The sequence below is a fragment of the Mastigoproctus giganteus genome, chromosome 3 (assembly GCF_048544385.1).
Source record: "Mastigoproctus giganteus isolate SK-2022 chromosome 3, ASM4854438v1, whole genome shotgun sequence".
Taxonomy (NCBI): Eukaryota; Metazoa; Arthropoda; class Arachnida; order Uropygi; family Thelyphonidae; genus Mastigoproctus; species Mastigoproctus giganteus.
The window spans coordinates 200,481,043-200,503,382 of NC_143577.1; the positions used below are offsets into that span (position 1 = coordinate 200,481,043).

At 36.2% G+C, this 22,340-nt stretch overlaps 1 protein-coding gene across 5 annotated transcripts in view; it reads left to right on the top strand.

Moving 5' to 3' along the window:
- The window catches only part of LOC150088570 (uncharacterized), a 453,076-nt gene that overhangs the window by 316,473 nt on the left and 114,263 nt on the right, over window positions 1-22,340 (top strand). For all 5 annotated transcript variants that reach the window (XR_016546740.1, XM_090369575.1, XM_090369576.1 and 2 more), the window contains one exon: window positions 10,666-10,767. Coding sequence is in view for 4 of the 5 variants with exons in the window: in XM_090369575.1 (XP_090225701.1) it covers window positions 10,666-10,767 (102 nt within the window). In the remaining variant the exon portion in view is untranslated. The remainder of the gene's footprint in view (window positions 1-10,665; window positions 10,768-22,340) is intronic.

The window sequence follows — 22,340 nt, forward strand, 5'->3', positions numbered from 1 at the left end:
ATCTTATTGTAATGGATGGTTACTTCCTTTGGATGGTTGTTATACATCTTTAATGTTATTTGATTCTACCTGGTTATCTTATACTACCTGACTATCATTTGGACACAGTTATGCTGGACGATGACTACAGAAATAGATAGCTCATTAATTATGGTTGATACATTGAAAGGGTTAGCCCTCAAAGTCCCTTTCAATGTATCTAATTGCCTATAATTAACATTTTAATTTTTCTTTTAATTTTATTGATATGTAAGGTTTTCCTTACTTTATTTGGCATATATATATATATTTTTTCCAGTTTGCATTGGGCACTTGCATAAGGCGTTGGGTTGCTTGAGAAGCTATAACTTACTAGCTTTCGTATTATACATTATAGCCGGCTTAACATTGTCTATTATTGCATTATTAGAACTTACCACTACAACTAATATCTTAAATAATATATATATATATACACACACACGAGGGTAAATCAAAAAATAAGTTACACTTTACCATTGTAGCCCAAGAGACATTTATTGAGATATGTAACGTTATGCAATAGAAAGCACATACCTTGCACTACTTTTCCACATATTCACTGAGTTGGTGACTGATTTCTCGAAACGTGTGACTAAATGTTCGATTACCTGATGATAAAAATCCACTCCTTGGTCTTTCAGTCACTGTCGAACTGCTCTTGCACCTGCTCATCGTTTGCAAATCGTTGTCCCCCTAGATCTTTTTTCAGCTTGCCGAAGATGTGATAGTCACAAGGCGAAAGATCGGGACTGTATGGTGGATGTTGCCATGCCTCCCATCCAAAACTTTGGAGCAAGTATCGTGTTGTGCATGCATTGTGTGGCGTGGTGTTGTCCTGAATGAGAACAACACCTTTGGTTAACTTTCCAGGCCTCTTGTTTTTCATGGCTGTTTGCAAAGACCGTAATGTTTGGCAGTATGAGGCAGCATTAATTGTTGTGCCTTTTGCCATAAATTCCATGTAAACAACTCCTTTGCAGTCGAAAAACACAGTGGCCATGACTTTTCCTGTTGAAGGTGCAACTTTGAATTTCTCTCCGCACCAGCGATGTTGTGTGTCTCCATTCCATAGATGCTCTCTTCATTTCTGGAGTGAAATGGTGCACCGTTTCATCACTAGTGGTGATGCAGCATAAGAAGTCATGGCCTTCCACAGAATAGCATTGAAGGAAGGCTAGCGAAGACAAAAAACGTTGACCTTTGTCATCTGGTAGTGAACGAGGAACCCATCGCGCACACGATTTATGATGGTCAAGATGTTCACGAATGATGGAATGAATGCTGCCTATCGAAATATCCAACTCCTTTGCCATTTCTGCAACTGTCGGTGTTTGATTATTGCGAATCATTTCATCAACTTGAATCATGTCTGCAGTGGTTGACTTTGATGGCCTTCCTTTTGGATCAGCATCCATCAATTCTATGCGATCACTTTCAAACTGCTGGCACCACTTTACTATAGCTGTACGCAACATTGCATTTTTCCCATACACTGCTGTTATTTCATGATGAAAGTCAGAACAATTCAGACGTTTCGGCCACAAAAATGGTACTGTTCCACTACCTTGAACTTGGAGTAACGTTCTAGCTGACATACCATTATGAACACTTGTTCCTACACAACTGTTACCGCTACGTTAAAGAAACTTGCCTATGATATGAACTCCATTCCTTGAGGTGCCATATTTATTGATCAATTATACCAAGAGATGGCAGCAGGTATAATTTATTTTTTGAATGCCCCTCGTGTGTGTGTGTGTGTGTGTGTGTGTGTGTGTGTGTGTGTGTGTGTGTGTGTGTGTGTGTGTGTGTGTGTGTGTGTGTGTGTGTGTGTATTTTTTTTTTATTTATTTATTTATTTATTTTTTAAATCTTGATCATTATAATTCCTATTCATTGTTAAAATGTATATATAAATTCTGCTGTATATTTGTTTTTATATTTATCTCCTTTGTACTGAATTTATTCCCCTAGCCTAGTGCTGTGATGAGCTTGCTGTATTTGTAATAAATGAATATTTTATTTATTTATTTTTAGTTTTGAAGGTTGTTTTAATGCACTGTAAATAAATTACATCACTTTATCTTGAAACAGTTTGTTGTGAAAAAAAAAAGTAAAAACTTTCAAAAGTTTTCAGAAGTGAGTTTGCATAATTGAGAAAAATTCACACTAGACTGGGTCTCCTCCAGTTTACCAGATTTAGTGTTTTTAGACCTTGCTTGTGGGGATGTATCCATGCATGCATAACTGAGGAAAATTCATCCACCCCATCAGAAGTTTAACAGGATATTATTTTTCTTGGCAGAAGTGACTATTTACATTATTGAAATCACAATAGCAAATACAAACTTGTAATATTTAATATAATAGTATGAACCAGAGCTATAATGCTCAATACGTTCTACATTGATATCAATAGTTGTAAAAGAATAAGATAAGTTTACGTCAATATGATACGTAGAACACTTCCATATGATACTCTCCAGAAATTAAAATGAATATAATTAAAAATCAAATGAACACAATTAAAAATTAAGTAAAAAATTAATTTAACAAAAAAATTGCAAAACGATTTTCTTTCCTTAATGCCGAATTTCTGTAGGAAACAATAGGCCGAATAGGAAATCCAGTCTTGTGTAATTTTACCTGACCAAAAATTGCAGGAATATTGTATGTTCTGGCCTTCAATTCCTTTAACTGAGCCAAAAAATCGTTTTGCAGTTTTTTTGCTAAATTAATTTTTTTACTTAATTTTTAATTGTGTTCATTTGGTTTTTAATTATTGTTAATTATTTCTTACTGTAATGTAAGATTTTTGATTTTAATTGTTTTCGTTTTAATTTCTGGAGTGTATCATACGAAAGTGTTAAGTATCGTATTGATTGATCGATATTTTTCATATTTATAACTTAAAGCGGTCCCAGCCAACCAATGGTAACCCCTCTTACGTATCATATTGAAATAAACCTCTCTTATTCTTTTACAAATATTTATCAGCATTAACCCCCACTTAATGCTGATAATTTGTTCCAGAAAAACAGAGCGCTAAGTGAATCCGTGCTAGCGAGCGCCGCATTCCCATAAGGTGTAACTTATGTATTTGTGAATTGCGGTCGGTGCCATGGGATATTTCCTAATCAATAATAAATGGTAGTGAAAAGATGCACAAATGTCGGTTAAAAATATTTAATATTCAAATATATATATACTTTTTTCATATAAAATATTCTGCATTACATACGTATATAATTATATGCATTACACACATATATAATTATATGGTAACTACTTACGTTTCAAAATTAAACTTAAAATTCCAATTAAAATCATGAATTTAATTGATCTAAATTGATTTTAATTGATTTAATTTATTTGATGAATTTAATCATGAAAAATGTGTCGATTTTGGGTTGTCGACTTTGGCCCTGTTCCTGGTAAACTAAAAGGGGTTTTAATTTTAAATCTCCTGCAGCGTTACCACCCAGCAGTAAAGCTTTGAAATGTGGCATCTTTTTTTATTCTTTTAATATGAAACTTCTTTTAGGTATAGATGAAGCAGGACTTCTTTTCCAAAGAAGTCCTGCTTCATCTATGTTAAAAACTTGTTGAGAAGTATAACACATAATACCCTTCTTCAATAATTTTAACAAGTTATTTTTTGAAAGTTTCGGCTCCTTGATCTGCATTTGCGGCTTCTCCCTGGATTTTAAATCTATTCAACCAGCCCTTACTACTTTTAAATGGTTCAACGTTTTTTTTTTTTTTTTTTTTTTTAAGGTGAGTTGTTTTCTTCATTTCATCATATAGGCTAATCTCTCTCTCTCTCTCTCTCTCTCTCTCTCTCTCTCTCTCTCTTTTTTTTTTTTTTTTAATAATATTTAACAACTGAATTCTGCATTGGATATTGTCTTCAATAAAATTAGTTCAAGTCTCACCATTTCAATCCTAATAGCTGGCCTTGCCCTAGTTGCTTGCAGTGGAAATAGCTGTCTTTTCCAATGCTAAAATTAATTCTTTATTTTTTATAATTGTTCTTACAGTTAAATATGCCAGTCCTAAATTATTGCACACATCTGTTTGTCATTGACCAGAATCGATTCGCTTCAAAATGTCTAATTTAATTTTAAGATAGTCTTTTTCTTACATTTATAGTCTTTGTGCTGCGTCCAGACGTTGTTGCTTTTTCATTCTTATCCGCTATTATTAACCCTTCGAAAATGTAATAACTGTGTTGGTTGCATTAATTATGATACAATGTTTGAGTAAACTGTCTGTTATGCACAATGTCTAATACTGTACTGAGTGATGATTAGACTTTGGATAAATGCATATAATGAAAATATTACAAGCAGTATACTTGATGATTTTTTAAAATGTTGATCTCGGAACTACGTAACAAGTCACTGTACTGCAATTAAATTAGCGTGCAAGAAAATTTCACTGAGCATGGGAAACGTTTTAATGCTGTTTTGATATTCATTTTCAAGCTATCGACTCCATCAAATGAAACTATTTCATTAAATATGCCAAAAATGCAATCTGTATAGTGATCTATGACAGCGTTATAATCAGATACAGGTTATAATATAAGAACAGCGTTATAGTGAATCAGCGTAAAGCGAACCACGTTATAACGAGGGCTTGCCGTAGAGTAAAAGCTATATGGCCTAGTTAATATGTATTAGTAATGAAACATTGACTATTTTTTCATGCATTTCGCCTACCCTTGCCCAGTAGAACAAATTTCTGTTTCACAAGCTGCATAGGTATTGCTCTACTTGTAGACAAATAATATCCCTGTAAAGTGTGCCATTTATTTAAAAGAATTTAATTTATTTATTTCAGAGAATTTTTATGCAGCAGTGGTCAACGTATTTCCTAATGGCTGAAACCTTCCGTACCTTCCTAAATATAGAAAATTTTATTTCAGTAATTTTGAAAGTGAACATATAATTCTGCACATTGCTTTTCCAGAATTATATATTGAAAGATCCTGTCGGGTCCAGCTACTTTTGACTGTATTCCTACTTTTGGTTTCAGCATAACACAGATAAATACATTTCTCACCTGAGAGTTGCTGCTTGTTGAGAAATTAGATACTCTGTTTATGTATAAGTTGTATAACCCCAGGGGCTCACATCTAGTGAGTATGGGCTTGGCACACCCAGGGTCCTGAGCTGCATATCATCATTCTTCTTCTTGATGATTCCCTTCTCTCTCTCTCTCTCTCGGGGTAATTCAGAAATTTTTTTATTTTTTTAATAATAATAATAAAATGATTTATCTCTGTTATTATTAGTGATGTCTATGAAAGACATGGGATTTAGGAAGGCTGATTGCTTGCACACACAGAGAGAGAGAGAGAGAGAGAGAGAGAGAGAGAGAGAGAGAGAGAGAGAGAGAGAGAGAGAGAGAGAGAGAGATGGAACGTACATTACATTGTCTTGCATATTCTTCAGTATCATTTTTGACACCGAGTTGGACGGATGTTATTGCTTATATCGCTTCATTTGCGTACTTCTTTATACATATATACATAAGTTAATGTATTTTTTAATTATGAGTTCTAAAGAATTAAAAAGTGAAATAAAAGGAAAACTATTTTTTTAACCATCATTAACAAGCTCAAAGTGATAGAACAATTTGAAAATGATGTTCCTGAAAAAAAAAAAAATTTCTGAAGAATTTGGCATTGGCTAATAGGCCGTGTGAGATATTAAAAAACAAAAGGAATCTATAAAGACATTTCCTTTAAAATCCAATGTGGGGAGTGATAAATGCAGTGTATCAAATAGACAGACATTAAAAAAGCCAAAGGAAGCTGGAAGAAGCTTTATTTAAGTGTTATTCGCAGCAACAATCAAGTGGTGTTAGCGTGCTATGCCAGTGCCACCTGATAATTGTATGAAAAGACAAGAGACAATACATTTATCCCTCTATCAAGGGATAAACATATTGTCTTTTTATAATTTTAAATAAAGGCTCTACAGTGGTTTTTTATATATATATATATATATATATATATATATATATATATATATTTGTTTTCATCAGCACTACCTACTATATTAAATTTTCCATTTATTTGTGTTCCTTAAGTTTTTTTTTTTTTTTTTTTCTTTTAGGACTATCTTTTGCTTCTCTAATTTGGATCATTGCTTAATCCTGGTGACCTCTCTCCAAATTAGCGAGGGTTTACTGTATTTATATATTTATTTATTTAACAAAACATTTTAATATATACAGGGTGTCTCAAAAATATTGGTACAAACGTTTAGGGGAGGTAGGTAACATCTAAAGGAATGCGAATCGCATAGGAACCCATAAGGCGCCTCCGTAGCCAGGTGGGCAGGAGCAGCAGTGTCTGGCACACGCTTCTTGATTGGACCGGGGTTCGAGCCCGTGACCACCAAATAAGGAGGATGCGGAAAGCTCAGGGAATGACCACCACATATCCCCTGGAGCAATATGGCCTTAGTTGCTAATGCTCCTAAAAACCAAATAACAAACAAACAAACAGGAACCCATAACCGGAAACGTCACGGGAAAGTAGTAGCAGGGGCACAAGAAGCAGAAATGACACAAGACAGTAATTAGTGGCAAACATTTATTTGACATAATATTAACAATGGAGTGTGAGATGGATGCATTTCATGATGTTACAACAGATGCTCGAAGGTTCCACCATGAGACACGATGCATGCGTGACACCGAAGCAACATGGATTTACGGACACGGTTGAACACACCTAGAGTTTCTTTGACAGTAGCAGCAGCGCAGACGAGTCTCACCACGAGATCCATTTCCGTCATCACAGGCGATTCATACACAATAGATTTGAGGGGCCCCCCACAGAAAGAAATCAAGGCTCGATAAATCAGGTGAGAGTGGGGGCCAGTCAACGGGTCCACCACGGCCAATCCATCGACGCCCAAAACGCCTGTTCAAATGGTCACGAACACACCTTCCATAATGTGCAGGGGCCCCATCATGTTGAAACCAAATGTTGCGTCTCTCATTTGCTGGAACATTGTCAAGTAACTCTGGTAGAACTTGTTCAAGAAAGATCCGATATTTAGCGGAGTTCATGCGGGATGGTAACAGGTATGGGCTGACTAAGCAGTCACCGACCTACCTGCCCACATTTATTGCGAAGCGATGTTGTGCCGCATGGGGGCGCACACAGTGTGGGTTGTCGTGATCCCACACATGAGCATTGTGCTGATTGAATAAGTCTTCCCGAATGAAATAAGCCTCATCTGTGAACAAAACATAGGCTGGAAAATTCAAGTCTTGAACACTTTCTTGGAGAAACCACTGCGCAAAAGCCACACGTGCAGGATGATCTTGGGGGAGTAGTAACTGAACCTTTTGGAGATGAAAGGGGTGTAAGGAATCGTCGTGCCAGACATGCTGTACATGCAACGAGACACTCCTAAGGCAGAGGGAACAGCACGTGTGCTGGTAGTAGGATTATTCTGGACAGCATTCAACACACTTTCTTCCATGGCGGGAGTTCGCGTTGAACTCCCGCCATGGAAGAAACAGGAGTAGTGCGGGTCTGCCCGCACTACTCCTGTTACCTCTAAATGACCCATAATCGCAAAATTGATGCACACGCGCAAACAAACGGTGGTCCGGTACGTGTCTGTCTGTCTGGGAAACGTTCTCCATAAATTCGTTGAGCGGCTCGACCAATGCCCTCTGCTAATCCATACACTAGGTGCATGTCTGTCAGCTCACAGTTCGTATATTGATGCATGTTCTTCATGCGGCGACTACTGCTTCAACGAGTAAACCAGAAATTTTCTCTCGCGCGAACTGATGAACAGCGCCGTGTAACGACTTACGGTGACGTTTCCGGTTATAGGTTCCTATGCGATTCACATTCCTTTAGATGTTACCTACCTCCCCTAAACGTTTGTACCAATATTTTTGAGACACCCTGTATTATAACACATATAACATATATTATGTTATATATATATATATATATATATATGTATATAACACATGCATAAGTTTGAATTTTTGCTAGGTGAATGGTTTTCTGAATTGGAAAAGCGAAAGGGACTGATTGTTTAAATGTTATGTTTATAATGTTTTCTTTTGATTTCAGCAGCATTATTAAAAATTATTTCATTGACAATTACACACTTTGGAAATTTAATTCATTAAAAATTTTTTTAAAAATTGTATTGAACGTGCATTGCAATCCATTATAAGAGTCAAGCAGTCAGAATTTTAAAAAGTTTAAAAACTTTTCTGAAATATAAAACAATGTTGGGTATCTGCCAGGTGTTGCACAACCAATTTTCTTATTATCAAGAATACAACCACTTCCAGATTAAATAAATATAAATGGCAGACTGGCCTTCCAGTGATGACATTTGTTTGAAAGTAGTGTAATACTTAAACAACTCATATAGGCATTTGCTGTTGTGAGTACTGAGACTATTGCAATGTTCACTGCAGTTTAAAATCTGCTTGCAGAAAAGGCACATGGCATAATATTTTTATTTATATACAGAAGTGAAATGACATTAAGAATGCTTTGTTTTGAAAAGATTCAATTGCTTAAATATTATTATTTTCTTGTAGACTATTTACAATCTTTTAATAAAGATTTATTATGATATAAATAATTTAATTAATTAATGGCTACATTAAACTTATGAATGGCTTTTAGGTTTTCATAAAAGCCATTCATTTGTAGTGTACAGTGATATCTTATATTTTAATAAAAGAACTTTTATCGACCTTGCTGTATTTTCACATGAAATTTATTTTTTATTATCTGATAAAGTGATTTTTATTTTCTCAGCTGGCTTAAAATTTCTGACACAGTTGGATATTTATATACTCAAAAAAATTTCTGATACAGTTGTTTGAATAACAGAGATCAAAACAGGCATCAGTTAAAATATAATCCTCCACATTAACATTTTACCTGTTTGAAGTATTATAGAAGAAACTGTTATATAGATAAATATGACACCCCATGTTACTTATCTTTTTAAAAAAAAACATGTTTTCTCTCTCCATATATGTTCTTCTTCAGATATTTATAAACATTTTCAAATAATTGTTCTGATCTGACTATTTAGTGATTTTGCATTGATAAGTGTCGGTGCTATTCAACTCCAATTATATACAACTGGAGAAATTATCTGTAAACCTGGTCACTTCAATCAACAAGAAGATACATTATGCCTATGTCATTTTCCTCCAGTTTTTGTACGGGCTACTTTAGTGTCACTATTTTTTCTAATTTGTTTTTTTACGAAACTTTGCTTTTGGTTTGCATTTTTGAAAATAAAATCAAGAGCAATGTTCAGTTTTAAAGTCAAAACAGAAAAAAAAAAAAAAAAATGTTTAAAGACATTTATGTAACTATTTTTCAATTTTTTTAAAACTTCACAAATTCCTAAAAAAAAAAAATGGTTGCCCAGAAACTTTCTCGTAAAAGATTAAAGGACCTCTTCTAAGTTTATGCCTAGAAGCTTTTTAGAACTTTCAGACAGCACACTGAGTATTGAAAGTAGTTACATAAAAAATGTGCATGTTGATAAATAATTCCTTTTATATTAATGAAAATAATAAATATAACCTTCCCACCAGGTGTGATTTGTTTGGTACTATTTTTGGAAAGAGGAGATTCTGTTTCCAAACAATTTTCTTGCTTTGTTTCAGATCATAGTTCCAATGTCTTATCACCAGTGATTGCTCATCCTATCAAAGTTTCATCTATAGCAACCATGGTTTTCAGCAATGCACATATATTGATGGTAAATCTTTTGAAATAAGTCATTTGCAGTTTCTGCTGTTCTAATTTATGTCATGGGAAATTGTTTGTTGTTCTTTGTGTGAGATTGTAGTTGTCTAATATATTTAGTGCATTGGTTTCTTAGCCTTATGCTATGAATTTGCTTATTGCAAACAAGGACCAAAAATATACTATGTCTTAATTATTAGTTTTTAATTCCAGTATTTAATGCTCTATTTTTATTTATTTATTTATTTATTTTTTGAATGGGGAGGAATAGGAAAGCAGTGTATAACAACCTTACTCGATGATGATGCAGTCACTTTTTTTTTTTTTTTTAAGTTAATGAAGTGTGCATATATAGTGTAAATGGGGAAATATAAATTTGGGAAAGACCAATATGATTACATTAATATTTATTAGTTTTGTTTAGTTTTGCCCTTATTAAGAAATTAAAGAAAATTTAATAAATATTCAGCATGTTTGTATGCTTTTTTCCTTTTAGATAAATTCCACTGATATGGAATTTTTACTAATTATTGAAGGCTCATCTCATTGTATAGTACTGCTTGCTTGTTTGTATACATTTCTTTCTTTCTTTTTTTTTGGTAGGAATTATATTACCTACTATAATCCACATAATCAGTACTTTTTTATTATTTCATATAAAAATTGATTCTCTTTTTTCTTGAATTAAGTAGTCTGCTTGCAAGTGCAAGTCTTGATATACCTAATTTCTATGGAATAATAGCTTTCAGTAAAGAAGTGTGCATAATTACTAATTTGCATGTTGTATTTTAAAAAATCTTTAATAGACATAATTTGATTTTACTATTATCACACTTGAAGTTGAAAATCTCCAAATATGTTATCCTTAGGTTTGCAAAAACTCCTTAAATTTAAGGAATCAGTTGGAGAACAGAAGTCAAGAACTGGAAGCAGTAATCAAAGAAAAGAAATCTTTGGAAGGCCTTAAAAAGGTATTTCTTATTGAATAGTATTAATAAAGAATTTAATTTTATGTAGAATAAAATACAGTATACTCTTTAAAATCTGGCACCATCAGGGACTAAGAGGTGCCAGATTTTAAAATGTTCTGTATTTTAGAGAGGTATACTTAATGGTGGAACAGCTTTGGAGAAGCACGTTTATTAAGCACTAACGTGAATATCGACCATAACTAATCTTCTGTACATCTGTAAACATTTATACAGTGACTTCTTAATTTATGTGAGCGTTATGTTCCAGAACATTTTAGAACATCATGTGCAATTTAAATTTACGTATAGTGTAAGTAATCACCAAAAAATGTGATAATAGGCCTATGAGAGTAACTCTGACATTTAGCTAAGTTACCTCTACTGGTATATATCATTCACTTTCTTTGGTTGGAAGACTGGGCACTCTAAAGAAAATGAGCAACCAAAGAGATTCATTCATCTTTATTGATTTACTTATTTTATTTATTTATTTATTTTTTTTTTGCATAGTAAGAAAAAGTATGTTCACAATAACCAACATATACAGTGCAATACAAACAACAATTGAGAGAGAGAGAGAGAGAGAGAGAGAGAGAGAGAGAGAGAGAGAGAGAGAGAGAGAGAGAGAGAGATTGGGTGGAGGGTTGCTTTAGGTAGACTGATGAGAGGGATCGTCGAGGTCAGATTCCATTCCCTTGAATTCGGACCAGATAGGTGGGGTGGGGTGTTACACTACCCCCACCCCACCCCAGGAGGTGGAGGGTTCACTTGACTGCTCCCTTTAGTGCTTGAAAAAGGAATTCAGCATTAGTTGCTTTGCATGTTGCCTCTTCTCATGCAGCTTCTGACAGCAACAAACCGCATCCTACAAACAGCATGTCTCGTGCAGTGGAAAGATCTATGGCACATCCAAACCAATAATAAACTATCAGTTGAAACGGCGCCCAAAGCTTTGGCACACTAGCACCAAAACAGTGCGAAGAGAAGTGGTACTTGCACGGGCACGAATGGGACATACGTATCTGACTCACCTCCATCTACTCACAGGAGAGGATCCTCTTCAGTGTCCATGCTGTTCAGCATGTTTATCAGTGAAACATATCCTAATTGACTGCCCAGAGTATCAACAGGACAGAACATATGTCCTGTATTCCCTGACATATCTACGAGAACAGATGACATTAAAGCATATTATTGGCGAGGAAGAAAATATCAATGAATTTCTCTTTTCTGAAAAAAATTGGACTTTATCATAAATTCTGAAAGATCTCCATAACAAAAATGAAGTTATTACAACTGAATTTTGTTTTTTAGCATTTCACTATGAATAGGCGCACTATTGCTCCAGAAGCTTAACACACTCTTCTGATGCAACAACTCATAGAAACAACCAAGTTTTAGCATAACTTTACATTTCACTTTAGAGCCTCATCTATAAGATTTAATGCTTTTAATATTCCTTTCACTATCACACTCCGTTATTCTTTAACCTCTGGGCTTTTGCTTGCTGCTGCATTCCTCTTGAATACAACACTGCTCCAGTGCAAATAGATCTTTATTTGACAGTTCTTGATGATGTGAATCAATTAAATCTTTGACATCAGTTGTTAGTGAACCCTCTCTTTTTAGCGAGTTTCATGCATTTGTCTTTAGTTTGGCATAATCTTCATCGGTATCAGAGCCTTTGAAGGAGTTGCTAAGATCTAGACATAACTTATGCCACAAACTTTGGATACAGTTATGCAGAACTTCACGGCATGCAGCATCAATGAATTTTAAAGCATCTTTTATGTTAAAGACTCATGAATATTGCTATACACTCATTTGTCATGGTTGGTCTTGTCAATTAGATTAGCCAGAATGTGCTTTAAATACTGAGCCTTAAAAGATTTAATCACATGTTGGTCCATAGGCTGAAGTATTGAGGTTGTATTTGCCGGGAAAAAAAAAAATCTTGATATTGGAACACACATCAAGAATATTGGGTGGATGGCTTTTGGCATTATCAAGAATAACTAAGATGTTGAATGGAATTCCTTCTGCCTTGTAGTACACTTCCAATTCTGGTCGTAACTGAGATCCAAGATAACTTCTGAAAATAACAGCAGTACACGGTCACGTATGACAGTAGTACACGGTCACGTATGACAGTGTACTACTGTTATTTTCATGTTCATTTGACAGTACACGGGGATGTATACCTGCCATAACCTTTAAGGGCATGAGGGTTTTGATATAAGGTATGTTCGTGTCAGATGGCACCTGGGATTTGTCCCATCTCCACATGTGTTTGTATCGAGGACAGTAAACAGTCAAAGGGGCTGTACGCTAGATCAGGGCTTCTTAAACTTTTTTCATTCACGACCCCATTTATGATTGCGAGTTTCTTGGCGACCCCATATAAATATAAAAGAAAGATAAATTAATATTTTTTGATGATTTATTTATTAGGTAACAATATACATATGAAAATATATAGTTTTAGAATTCGTTTTGAAACATACAAAAATCTAAAATTAAAAATTGCACAAAAAATTGTAAAATTGTATTTATTATAGTTACAAAAATTATATGCCCTATTTTTCATTAAAATTGCATTTTTTGCAATAACATAAATAAAAGGGGATTCTGACCGTCTTAGTTTGCTCGATTATATTCGAACGCAGTCGTTGAGTGGTAAGTATTAAATTAAAATTAAAGTAAAAAATTTAATGAGATGGATGTGCCTGTTTTTTATTGCATAACAAATTAAATCTTGGTGGAATGTTTGACACTGCTGGACGTAAGACCTCTTCAACATTTTTTAGCGCTGAACGATACTGGGATTTAATGTGTTAAAGCTGAGAAAGTAACTTCACATAAATATGTGGTGTTGAATGGCAGAAGTACATTTAACGCCATATCAGCGATTGTGGGAAATTCAGTTCTAGTTCCGATCCAGAATTCAGTCAAGGACTTTTTTTGAAATTGTAGTTTTAAGTTTGAGTCACTCGAAAGCTCAGCAAATTCCTCTTGAGCTTTAAGTGGCAGGTGATCAATCTCACTTAAGCCAATCCAAAACGGCTTTTGAATCCAAACTATTTTTTGGAAATCGATATTTAATATAAAATATGTACGGAACTGTGTTTCTAGCACTTTTAAGTGATCTACAATAATTTTTGCAATAAAAGTTTTACAATGAATTTTCTCGATTATAAAATTGTCGACACTGGAAAACATTTCGAACGAATTTTTTTCTACCCTACTTTTCCAAATGTTGATCTTTTTGATAAAACTTTCAATTTTATTATTCGAAGTAAATATATCGCAATTTTTTCCTTGGAGAGACAAGTTGAGATCGTTTAATTTCGCAAAAATATCTGACAAATAACACAGCTTGGATAGCCATAAGTCATTTTGAAAAAAAGCAGCAAGTTCACATTTTCGTTCGGTTAAAAATATTTCGATCTCGTCCTTTAATAGCAATAATCTTCTTAAACTTTGACCTCTTGACAACCATCTTACTTCTGCATGTAATAATAAAGTTGTGTAGTTGGAATCCGTATCCTTACAGAGATTTGAAAATAAGCGGCTGTTAAGGGCATGGCTCTTAATAAAATTTATAATCTTAACAGCATCCTGAAGCACATCGTTCAATTCTGGTGCTAATTTTTTTTCTGCAAGGGCCTCTCGGTGAATAAGGCAGTGAGTAAAAGTTATACGATCATAATGAGCAGCTTGAAAAAATGATTTAAAACCAAAATTTTTGCCGGTCATCGCTCTTGCACCATCTGTGCATATTCCACAGCAATTTTTCCATTCTAAACCTTCAGTTTTTAAAAATTCGTCAACTTTACAATATATGTCTTTCCCTGTAGTATGGTCTTCCATAGGACGACAAAATAACAATTCTTCCTCCACGCTTTCTTTATAAACGTACCTGACATATACTAACAACTGAGCCAATTTAGTAATATCAGTTGTTTCGTCCAACTGAATTGAAAATTTTGGGCTTTCTTTAATTCTTGTAATAAGTTGCACTAATTGGTCCTTGGTAATATCAGAAATTCTATTCGAGACAGTGTCGTTCGACAAAGGAATTTTTCGAATATCATCGCCATATTTACTTCCATGTAGTATTTCTACCATTTTAATAGCAGCAGGTAATACAAGATCTTCTCCAATGGTGAACGGCTTTTTATTTTTAGCAATACAGTATGAAACTTCATATGACGCTAGTAAACATTTTTCACTAACGGTTATAAATTTTTCAAAGGATTTTTTTTCTTTATTTAAAGATTTATACAGTCTTTAAAAATATTCTTTTGGTTTATTGACATACGAAACATGCTTTGATTCAAGATGTCTTTTTAATTTTGATGGTTTCATACTCTCCGGAGCCAATAATTCATTGCAGATCAAACAAAGAGGTTGTTCATTACCCTTACAATTTTGAAATATAAAGCCAAATTGAAGAAAAGACTCGTCATATTTTCTTTTTTGCACATAAGATGCCTGTTTTTCAATATTTTGGCCTGCCTGAGAAGAGTTTGTAGCATTATTATCTGCGTCATTGCTATTCTTATTTAAGTTCAGCCATTTATCCATGGCCAAAAATTATTTTGATCCTAAAATACAATAAATATATAAAAATAACATATTGCATATAATAATTGATTTATTAATTACCGAATAAATAAAAAAAACTAAAATCTCGTTACGGCGGAACACTGACAATTGACTACGTTAGAAGAGCGTCAATACTACACTAGTTCACATTACAGTCAGTATTATTGAATCATAGTCTTGCTGCACGTGTGCGCGCACATTCCTCCCTTTGTTTGTGTGCAGGTGTGTGAGTGTGACTCTGCACAAATACACATCTAGATGTTATAAAATCGTGTATTTAAATATTTGACATTAAAATCTCTCGCGACCCCAGAATTTTGCTACGCGACCCCAAATGGGGTTGCGACACATAGTTTAAGAAGGCCTGCGCTAGATGAAAGATAATAGTGGGAGGGAGGGGAAACTGAAGATTGGGAGTAGACGTAGAAGTAAGGGGTTGATAGAAGAGATGGCCCCTGTTAGGCAGTGTGATAGAAGAGATGACCCCTGTTAGGCAGAAAGGGTGCAAGAATGTTTGCGGATGCTATCGAGACAGTGTTAGGTGGGTCGGAAAACTGCTAGATTGGGCGGATACAAGGACTAATAGATTAACAGTAGCCACTGGCAGAGGTGAAAATGATTCTTGCACTGCTTCTATTGGAATGAGCAGCAGCTTGGAAAATAAGATGCAGGATATTTCAGAGACTGCTGGGAGTCATTGGGGTACAAGTAAACACATGGGTTGTGTTAGGGTAGCTAAGAAAAAGAACAGATGCATGTATACTTGCGTGTACCCAATGCTAGGAGTTTGGTAAATAAATTTGATGAGTTTGAGGTATTTCTCAAATCATCAAAGGCGGATATTGTTTGGATATCAGAGACGTGGTGTCACACAGATATAAGTAATGCAGAACTGGAATTTGGGCAGTACAACATCTACAGAAAGGATAGGAAGGGAGGAGGGGTTATGGTATTAGTTAAGAAACACATAAAATCCAAGGAAGTGAAGCCAGTCGACATCACTGGACAGTGCAGTGTGGAGTCAGTGTGACATAAGCATTGGTAGATCAAAATTGAGAGTAGGAGTGTGCTATAGCCGTAATTACTCTGATTAGTATAATAAGAAACTGTACAGGGAAATAGTGGGCCAGTAAATCAGAGAGTCTTATAATTGGGGATTTTAATTTCCCAGATATTGACTGGAATTTGTGGGTTGGTCACTCGCACACTAGCAAGGCTTTTGTGGATTTATTGGATGATTGTCTTCTAAATCAACATGTCTGGGAAGCAACTAGAGGAGCAATACTCTTGATTTGATTATCAGTAGTGATTCTTCATGTATTAAGAATCTGCAGATAAATGAACCACTAGGTGGCAGTGATCACAGTGTGCTGAAGTGGGATTTACTCAAGTAGGTAACTACCATCAGTGGTAAAGGGAAGGGTTATTGCTTTCGTAAAGGCGACTACGATGGTCTGAGACAGTATTTAAATTCTATACAGTGGGACCAACTGATGATGTTACCAACAGCAAACTCAAAATGGGAAGCATTCAAAGAACTTATCTTGGAAGCTACTAAGCTTTACATACCAACTAAGAAATATTGTTCAAGGTTCAGGCCTAAATGGATGTCAGATGAACTAATGAGACATATGGCAGAGAAGAAAAATGCATGGGATACATATAAATTAACATGTGACACAGAAGCCTATGATAGATATAAGTTGATCTGTAACCAAGTTACAAAGGAGGTTAGACAGGCGAAGGCAGATTACGAGAAATCTTTGGCAAGGGATGCAAAGAAAAACAGCAAGGAGTTCTTTACTTATGTAAACTCTAGAAGGAAGGGGATGAATCAGATTGGTCCACTTGATATTGATGGTTCAACTGTTCATGATCCTGCTCAGGTAGCTAACAAACTAAATCAATATTTTGCATTTACATTCACACATGAGGAGTTATTCAGGAAGGGGAATGCCATAGATGAAGTAAACACTGGCAGTGAGCTAGATGATCTTGCTGCACAAATTGGAGCAGTGTGGCATTGGAGGCAAGTTGCTGCTATGGATAAAGGGGTGGTTGAGGGGGAGAAGACAGAGAGTGGTAATCAATGGACACTGCTCATCGTGGACTAATGTTATTAGTGGAGTCCCTCAGGGTTCAGTATTGGGGCCTTTATTGTTTTCTGTATTTATAAATGATATTGATGATGGTATATCAGGCTTAATGTCCAAGTTTGCAGACGATACAAAGGTTGGCAGGGTTGTCAAGGACACTACTGACACTATGCTGCTGCAACAGGATTTGGAAAGGTTGAGCAGATGGGCTTCGAGGTGGCAAATGAAGTTTAACATTGACAAATGTAAAGTACTACATATGGGAAACAGCAACCCCAGAGCAACGTATCAACTCTGTGGTACTACACTGACAGTGGTAGAGAATGAAAGGGACCTGGGGGTGGTGGTGCAGGCAGATATGAAGTTCTCTGAGCAGTGCAGACGAGCTGCAAGAGTAGCTCATGGTGTATTGTCAATGATATATAGAAATTTTTCTAGCAGGGATAAGGAGGTGATTATTCCCTTGTATAAGGCAATGGTCAGGCCACACCTAGAGTACTGTATACAGGCCTGGAGGCCTCATTTCAGGAAGGATGTAGAGCTGCTGGAACGAGTACAGAGAAGGGCAACTAGATTGGTGAATGGGACAAAGGGGTTCTCTTACGAAGAAAGGCTTAAGTTTTGCAAATTACAGTGTCTGGAAACTAGGCACCAGCGGGGTGATCTGATAGAGGTGTACAAAGCCTTGAATGGTTTGAGCATGCTCAATGCTGATGGGATTCTTCCTCTAGCTCAGAAAAATCACCTGAGAGGGCATAAATTCAAATTGAGGAAAGACAGATGTAGGATAGATGTGCGGAAATTTGCCTTTAGCCAGCGGGTGGTTGGTGGGTGGAACAGACTTCCATCCCTTGTCGTGGAAGTTGATAGCCTAAATAAGTTTAAGGCTCAGCTGGACAGGTATTTCGAACGAACAGAGGGGTGAAGTGGAAGTGGTTATTTTTATTTATTTATGTTACTTTTTTTTTTTTTTTTTTTTTTTTTTTTTTGGCTGATTCTGCATAAGCTTGCTTTCTTGCATCAAATGCCTCTACTAATGCTAATGCTAATGCTAATAATTGAGAGTAAAGTGGAGGAGAAATTGTTGAAGATAAATACAAGAAAGACACCTGGGGTGGATGGGATCTATCCAGTTATATTAAAGGAGGCAACAAAGGAAGTAAGCAATCCATTAGCCATAATTATGAGAGCTTCCTTGGACTCAGGGAAGGTACCCACAGACTGGAGATCTGCAAATGTAACCCGAATTCCCAAAGGAGGAACAAAGGGTGACACAAGTAATTATAGACCTTTTAGTTTAACTTCTGTTCCAGGAAAATTAATGGAAGCACTGGTTAAAGAAATCTTGACAAGAATTCAGTTATAGCTCAGACACAGCATGGTTTTGTTAAGGGAAGGTCTTGCCTGACCAATCAAATTGGTCAGGCAAGACCTTCTTAGAAAGGCTTTTGATACTGTTGCACATGGAAGAGTGCTACACAAATTGGAGCAGTGTGACATTGGAGCCAAATTGCTGCTATGGATAAAGGGGTGGTTGAGGGGGAGAAGACAGAGAGTGGTAATCAATGGACACTGCTCATCGTGGACTAATGTTATTAGTGGAGTCCCTCAGGGTTCAGAGTTGGGTCCATTGTTGGTTTCTGTATTTATAAATAATATTGATGATGGTATATCAAGCTTAATGTCCAAGTTTGCAGACGATACAAAGGTTGGCAGGGTTGTTACGGATGCTGCTGCAACAGGATCTGGAAATGTTGAGCAGATGGGCCTGAGTGGTGGCAAATGAAGTTTAACATTGACAAATGTAAAGTACTACATATGGGCAACAGCAACCCCAGAGCAACGTATCAACTCTGTGGTACTACACTGACAGTGGTAGAGAATGAAAAGGACCTGGGGGTAATTGTGCAAGTAGATATGAAGTTCTCTGAGCAGTGCAGATGGGCTGCAAGAGTAGCTCATGGTGTCTTAACAATGATATACAGGAATTTTTCTAGCAGTGATGAGGAGGTGATTATTCCCTTGTATAAGGCAATGGTCAGGCCACATCTTTTGTACTGTATACAGGTCCGGAGGCCTTATTTGAAGAAGGATGTAGAGCTGCTAGAACGAGTACAGAGAAGGGCAACAAGATTAGTGAATGGAACAACGGGTTGCTGCGATCCAAATGATCCTGAATTCCACCCTTGATCATTGCCTCCATGATTTTCCCTACTACTGAAGTCAGACTGACAGGTCAATAATTTCCCACTTTTCTCTTAGAGCCACCCTTATGTATGGGAGATACATTGGCACTTTTCCAATCCAAGGGAATCTCCCCAGAGTCTAGTGATGCTCGCATAATTAGCCTCAATGGTTCAATGCACTCACTTGCCGCCTCCCTTAAGATTATAGGGATTATATGTCCATTATTCTATATATATATCTATTAAGATTATATATCCATCAATTCCAGGAGCCTTACTGGCCTGTAGGCTCGAAGGTTTTTTTCATTAAATAATCTTGCGAAATTTCAGTATCATTAATTACATATTTTTCAACTTCACTCCCACAATTTTTCATTGCCACAAAAGGTTTTTAATTTGTAAATATCAATGCAAAATAACTGTTGAGTTCATTTGCAATGGCGGCTGGTGTATTTAATACTATCCATTTTCCCTTACGTAAAGGTCCGATCTGGTTTGTCCTGCTCTTCTTGGCATTTATATATATGAAGAATTCCTTATTCCCCCTCTTTGCTCTGTTTGCTAGTGAGTTCTCATAAACTGCCTTTGCCTGTCGAACCTTTTCTATGGCTCTATTACAGATCACCTTGTAGCTGTTATAGGCTCCAGTACTTTTTATTGCTCTGTAACTTTTCCATGCCACCTTTTTCTGCTCAAGTAATGTGGCAACTTCACTATTCATCCAACTTGGAACCCTCCTCATGGAGTATTTTTTTTTTTTTTTTTTTTTTTAATGGTATACACGCATTCAAGGCATCTGATTAATGTTTTAAAAGCATACCACAGTTCAAATGTATTCATTCTCTGCGTGATATCTACCCAGTTAATAGAGGCCATGTAGTACCTTAAGGCATTGTAATTTCCTTTTCTGAAATTAAAACCCATTCCTTTGCCTTTTACTGTTGCTACCTCTCTCCTCATCATCCACCGTAGAACTCCGTGATCACTTCCTTCTACTTGTTCCTCTACTGTCAGCCCTGTTATGTCATCTGATTCATGGGTGATGATGAGGTCTAGGATATTCTTTTCTCTAGTACTTTCCCTGACATGTTGATACAAATAACAGTCATCTAGTTGATTTAAAAATTTTGTTCCCCATGTCAAGTTTCCTTCCTATTTACTCCAGTCAATTAGAGGCAAATTGAAATCACCCATAATAAGGCATTGACGCTTACTTGCCCATTCCATTTGCATGTAGAGGCTTTCGTCATAATCTTCACAATCACCTGGTCTGTAGATTACTCCTACTCGCATTATACCTTTGTTTCCAACTATCTCACACCATACAGATTCTATACTAGCATGTGAAACGTCTGAATCCGGGAAAGCTATCGTCACACTCAGGCTGCTTCTGATAAGAAGCATTACCCCACCAACCCTTCTATCTACCCTACCCTTTCTAAATACATTATACAAGCCGTACTGAAACTCGTCATCCCCAATTTTCGAGTGGCACCATATCTCCGTAAGCCCTATTATGTCCGCGTTACTTGTTTTAACCAGCAATTCGAATTCGCTCATTTTATTTACGACACTTCTAACGTTACTGTATAAACAATTAAGACTTGCTGTTCTTGTATATTTAATTACCCTAACACAACCCTTGAAGTTTTTTAGACTCTCTTCTCTGGCATTAGCTACCCGCTCACTTGAAACGTTTCTGTCCCCAGAACATTGGGGTAACAGATAAGAACTCTTGAGGTATGTGCAAGAGTTACTTTGACCAATATTATCAGATAAATGTGTGTCAGTATTACCCACTTCCCCCCCCACCTAACTAGCAGTTTCCCTGAACCTTTAAAGTATCCTCAGTAATACTGGCAAAAACGTGTGCACCACCTTTGTTTAAATGTATCCCATCTGTAAAAAACAAATTCCTTCTACCTACAAATGTGGGCCAAGCTGATAGAAATTTCCCCCCTAAAGCCTTGCAGAGTCCTTCAAGTCTTGAGTTAATCCACAAGGCTTTTAACATATAATCCCTCCTATCGTGTCTGGGCAGAATTGCAGACACATAGACATTTTAGCCTAGCTCGCGGCATTTCCTCAGCATGGTCCTGTATTTTTCCAACAAATCGTCAGATCGTGTACGTTTAATGTCGTTAGTCCCCACATGAATAATAATCTTCTCTTTACCCCCCCTTAAAATCTGACAATCTGTTGATGACATCATTAATATTTGCCCCCGGCAGACATACCCTGGTTCTACTCCACCTATCCTTATTACAAAAAATATTCCCCGTTTCCCTGACAATGGAGTATCCTAATAAAACAATGTCCTTTTTAACCAGAGTAGTTTGCACTTGATTTTTCTGTTTTGAGGCCTGAATCGGGTGTGCATGCATCACTTGGTAGATTGCTGGAGTCTTGAGTCCCTAACAAGCTCCCAGATGCATTATTCTCGAGGGCAAGCACCCTTTTTTTTCAGGGACTCAAATTGTTCCATCAGTGCACCAAATTGTAATTTAAGATTGGTGCACTCCTTACATCGAACACAAAGAAAAGAATCCCCAGGTGAGCTACGGTTAGTCACCAGGTCGACCTTGGAAAACATTCCATAGGTTCCACAATGGATTAAATCATGACTCACCCGTAAATCGCCATCGGCTATTTCCGTGTGAGTCATGTTACCCTGTGACGTGTT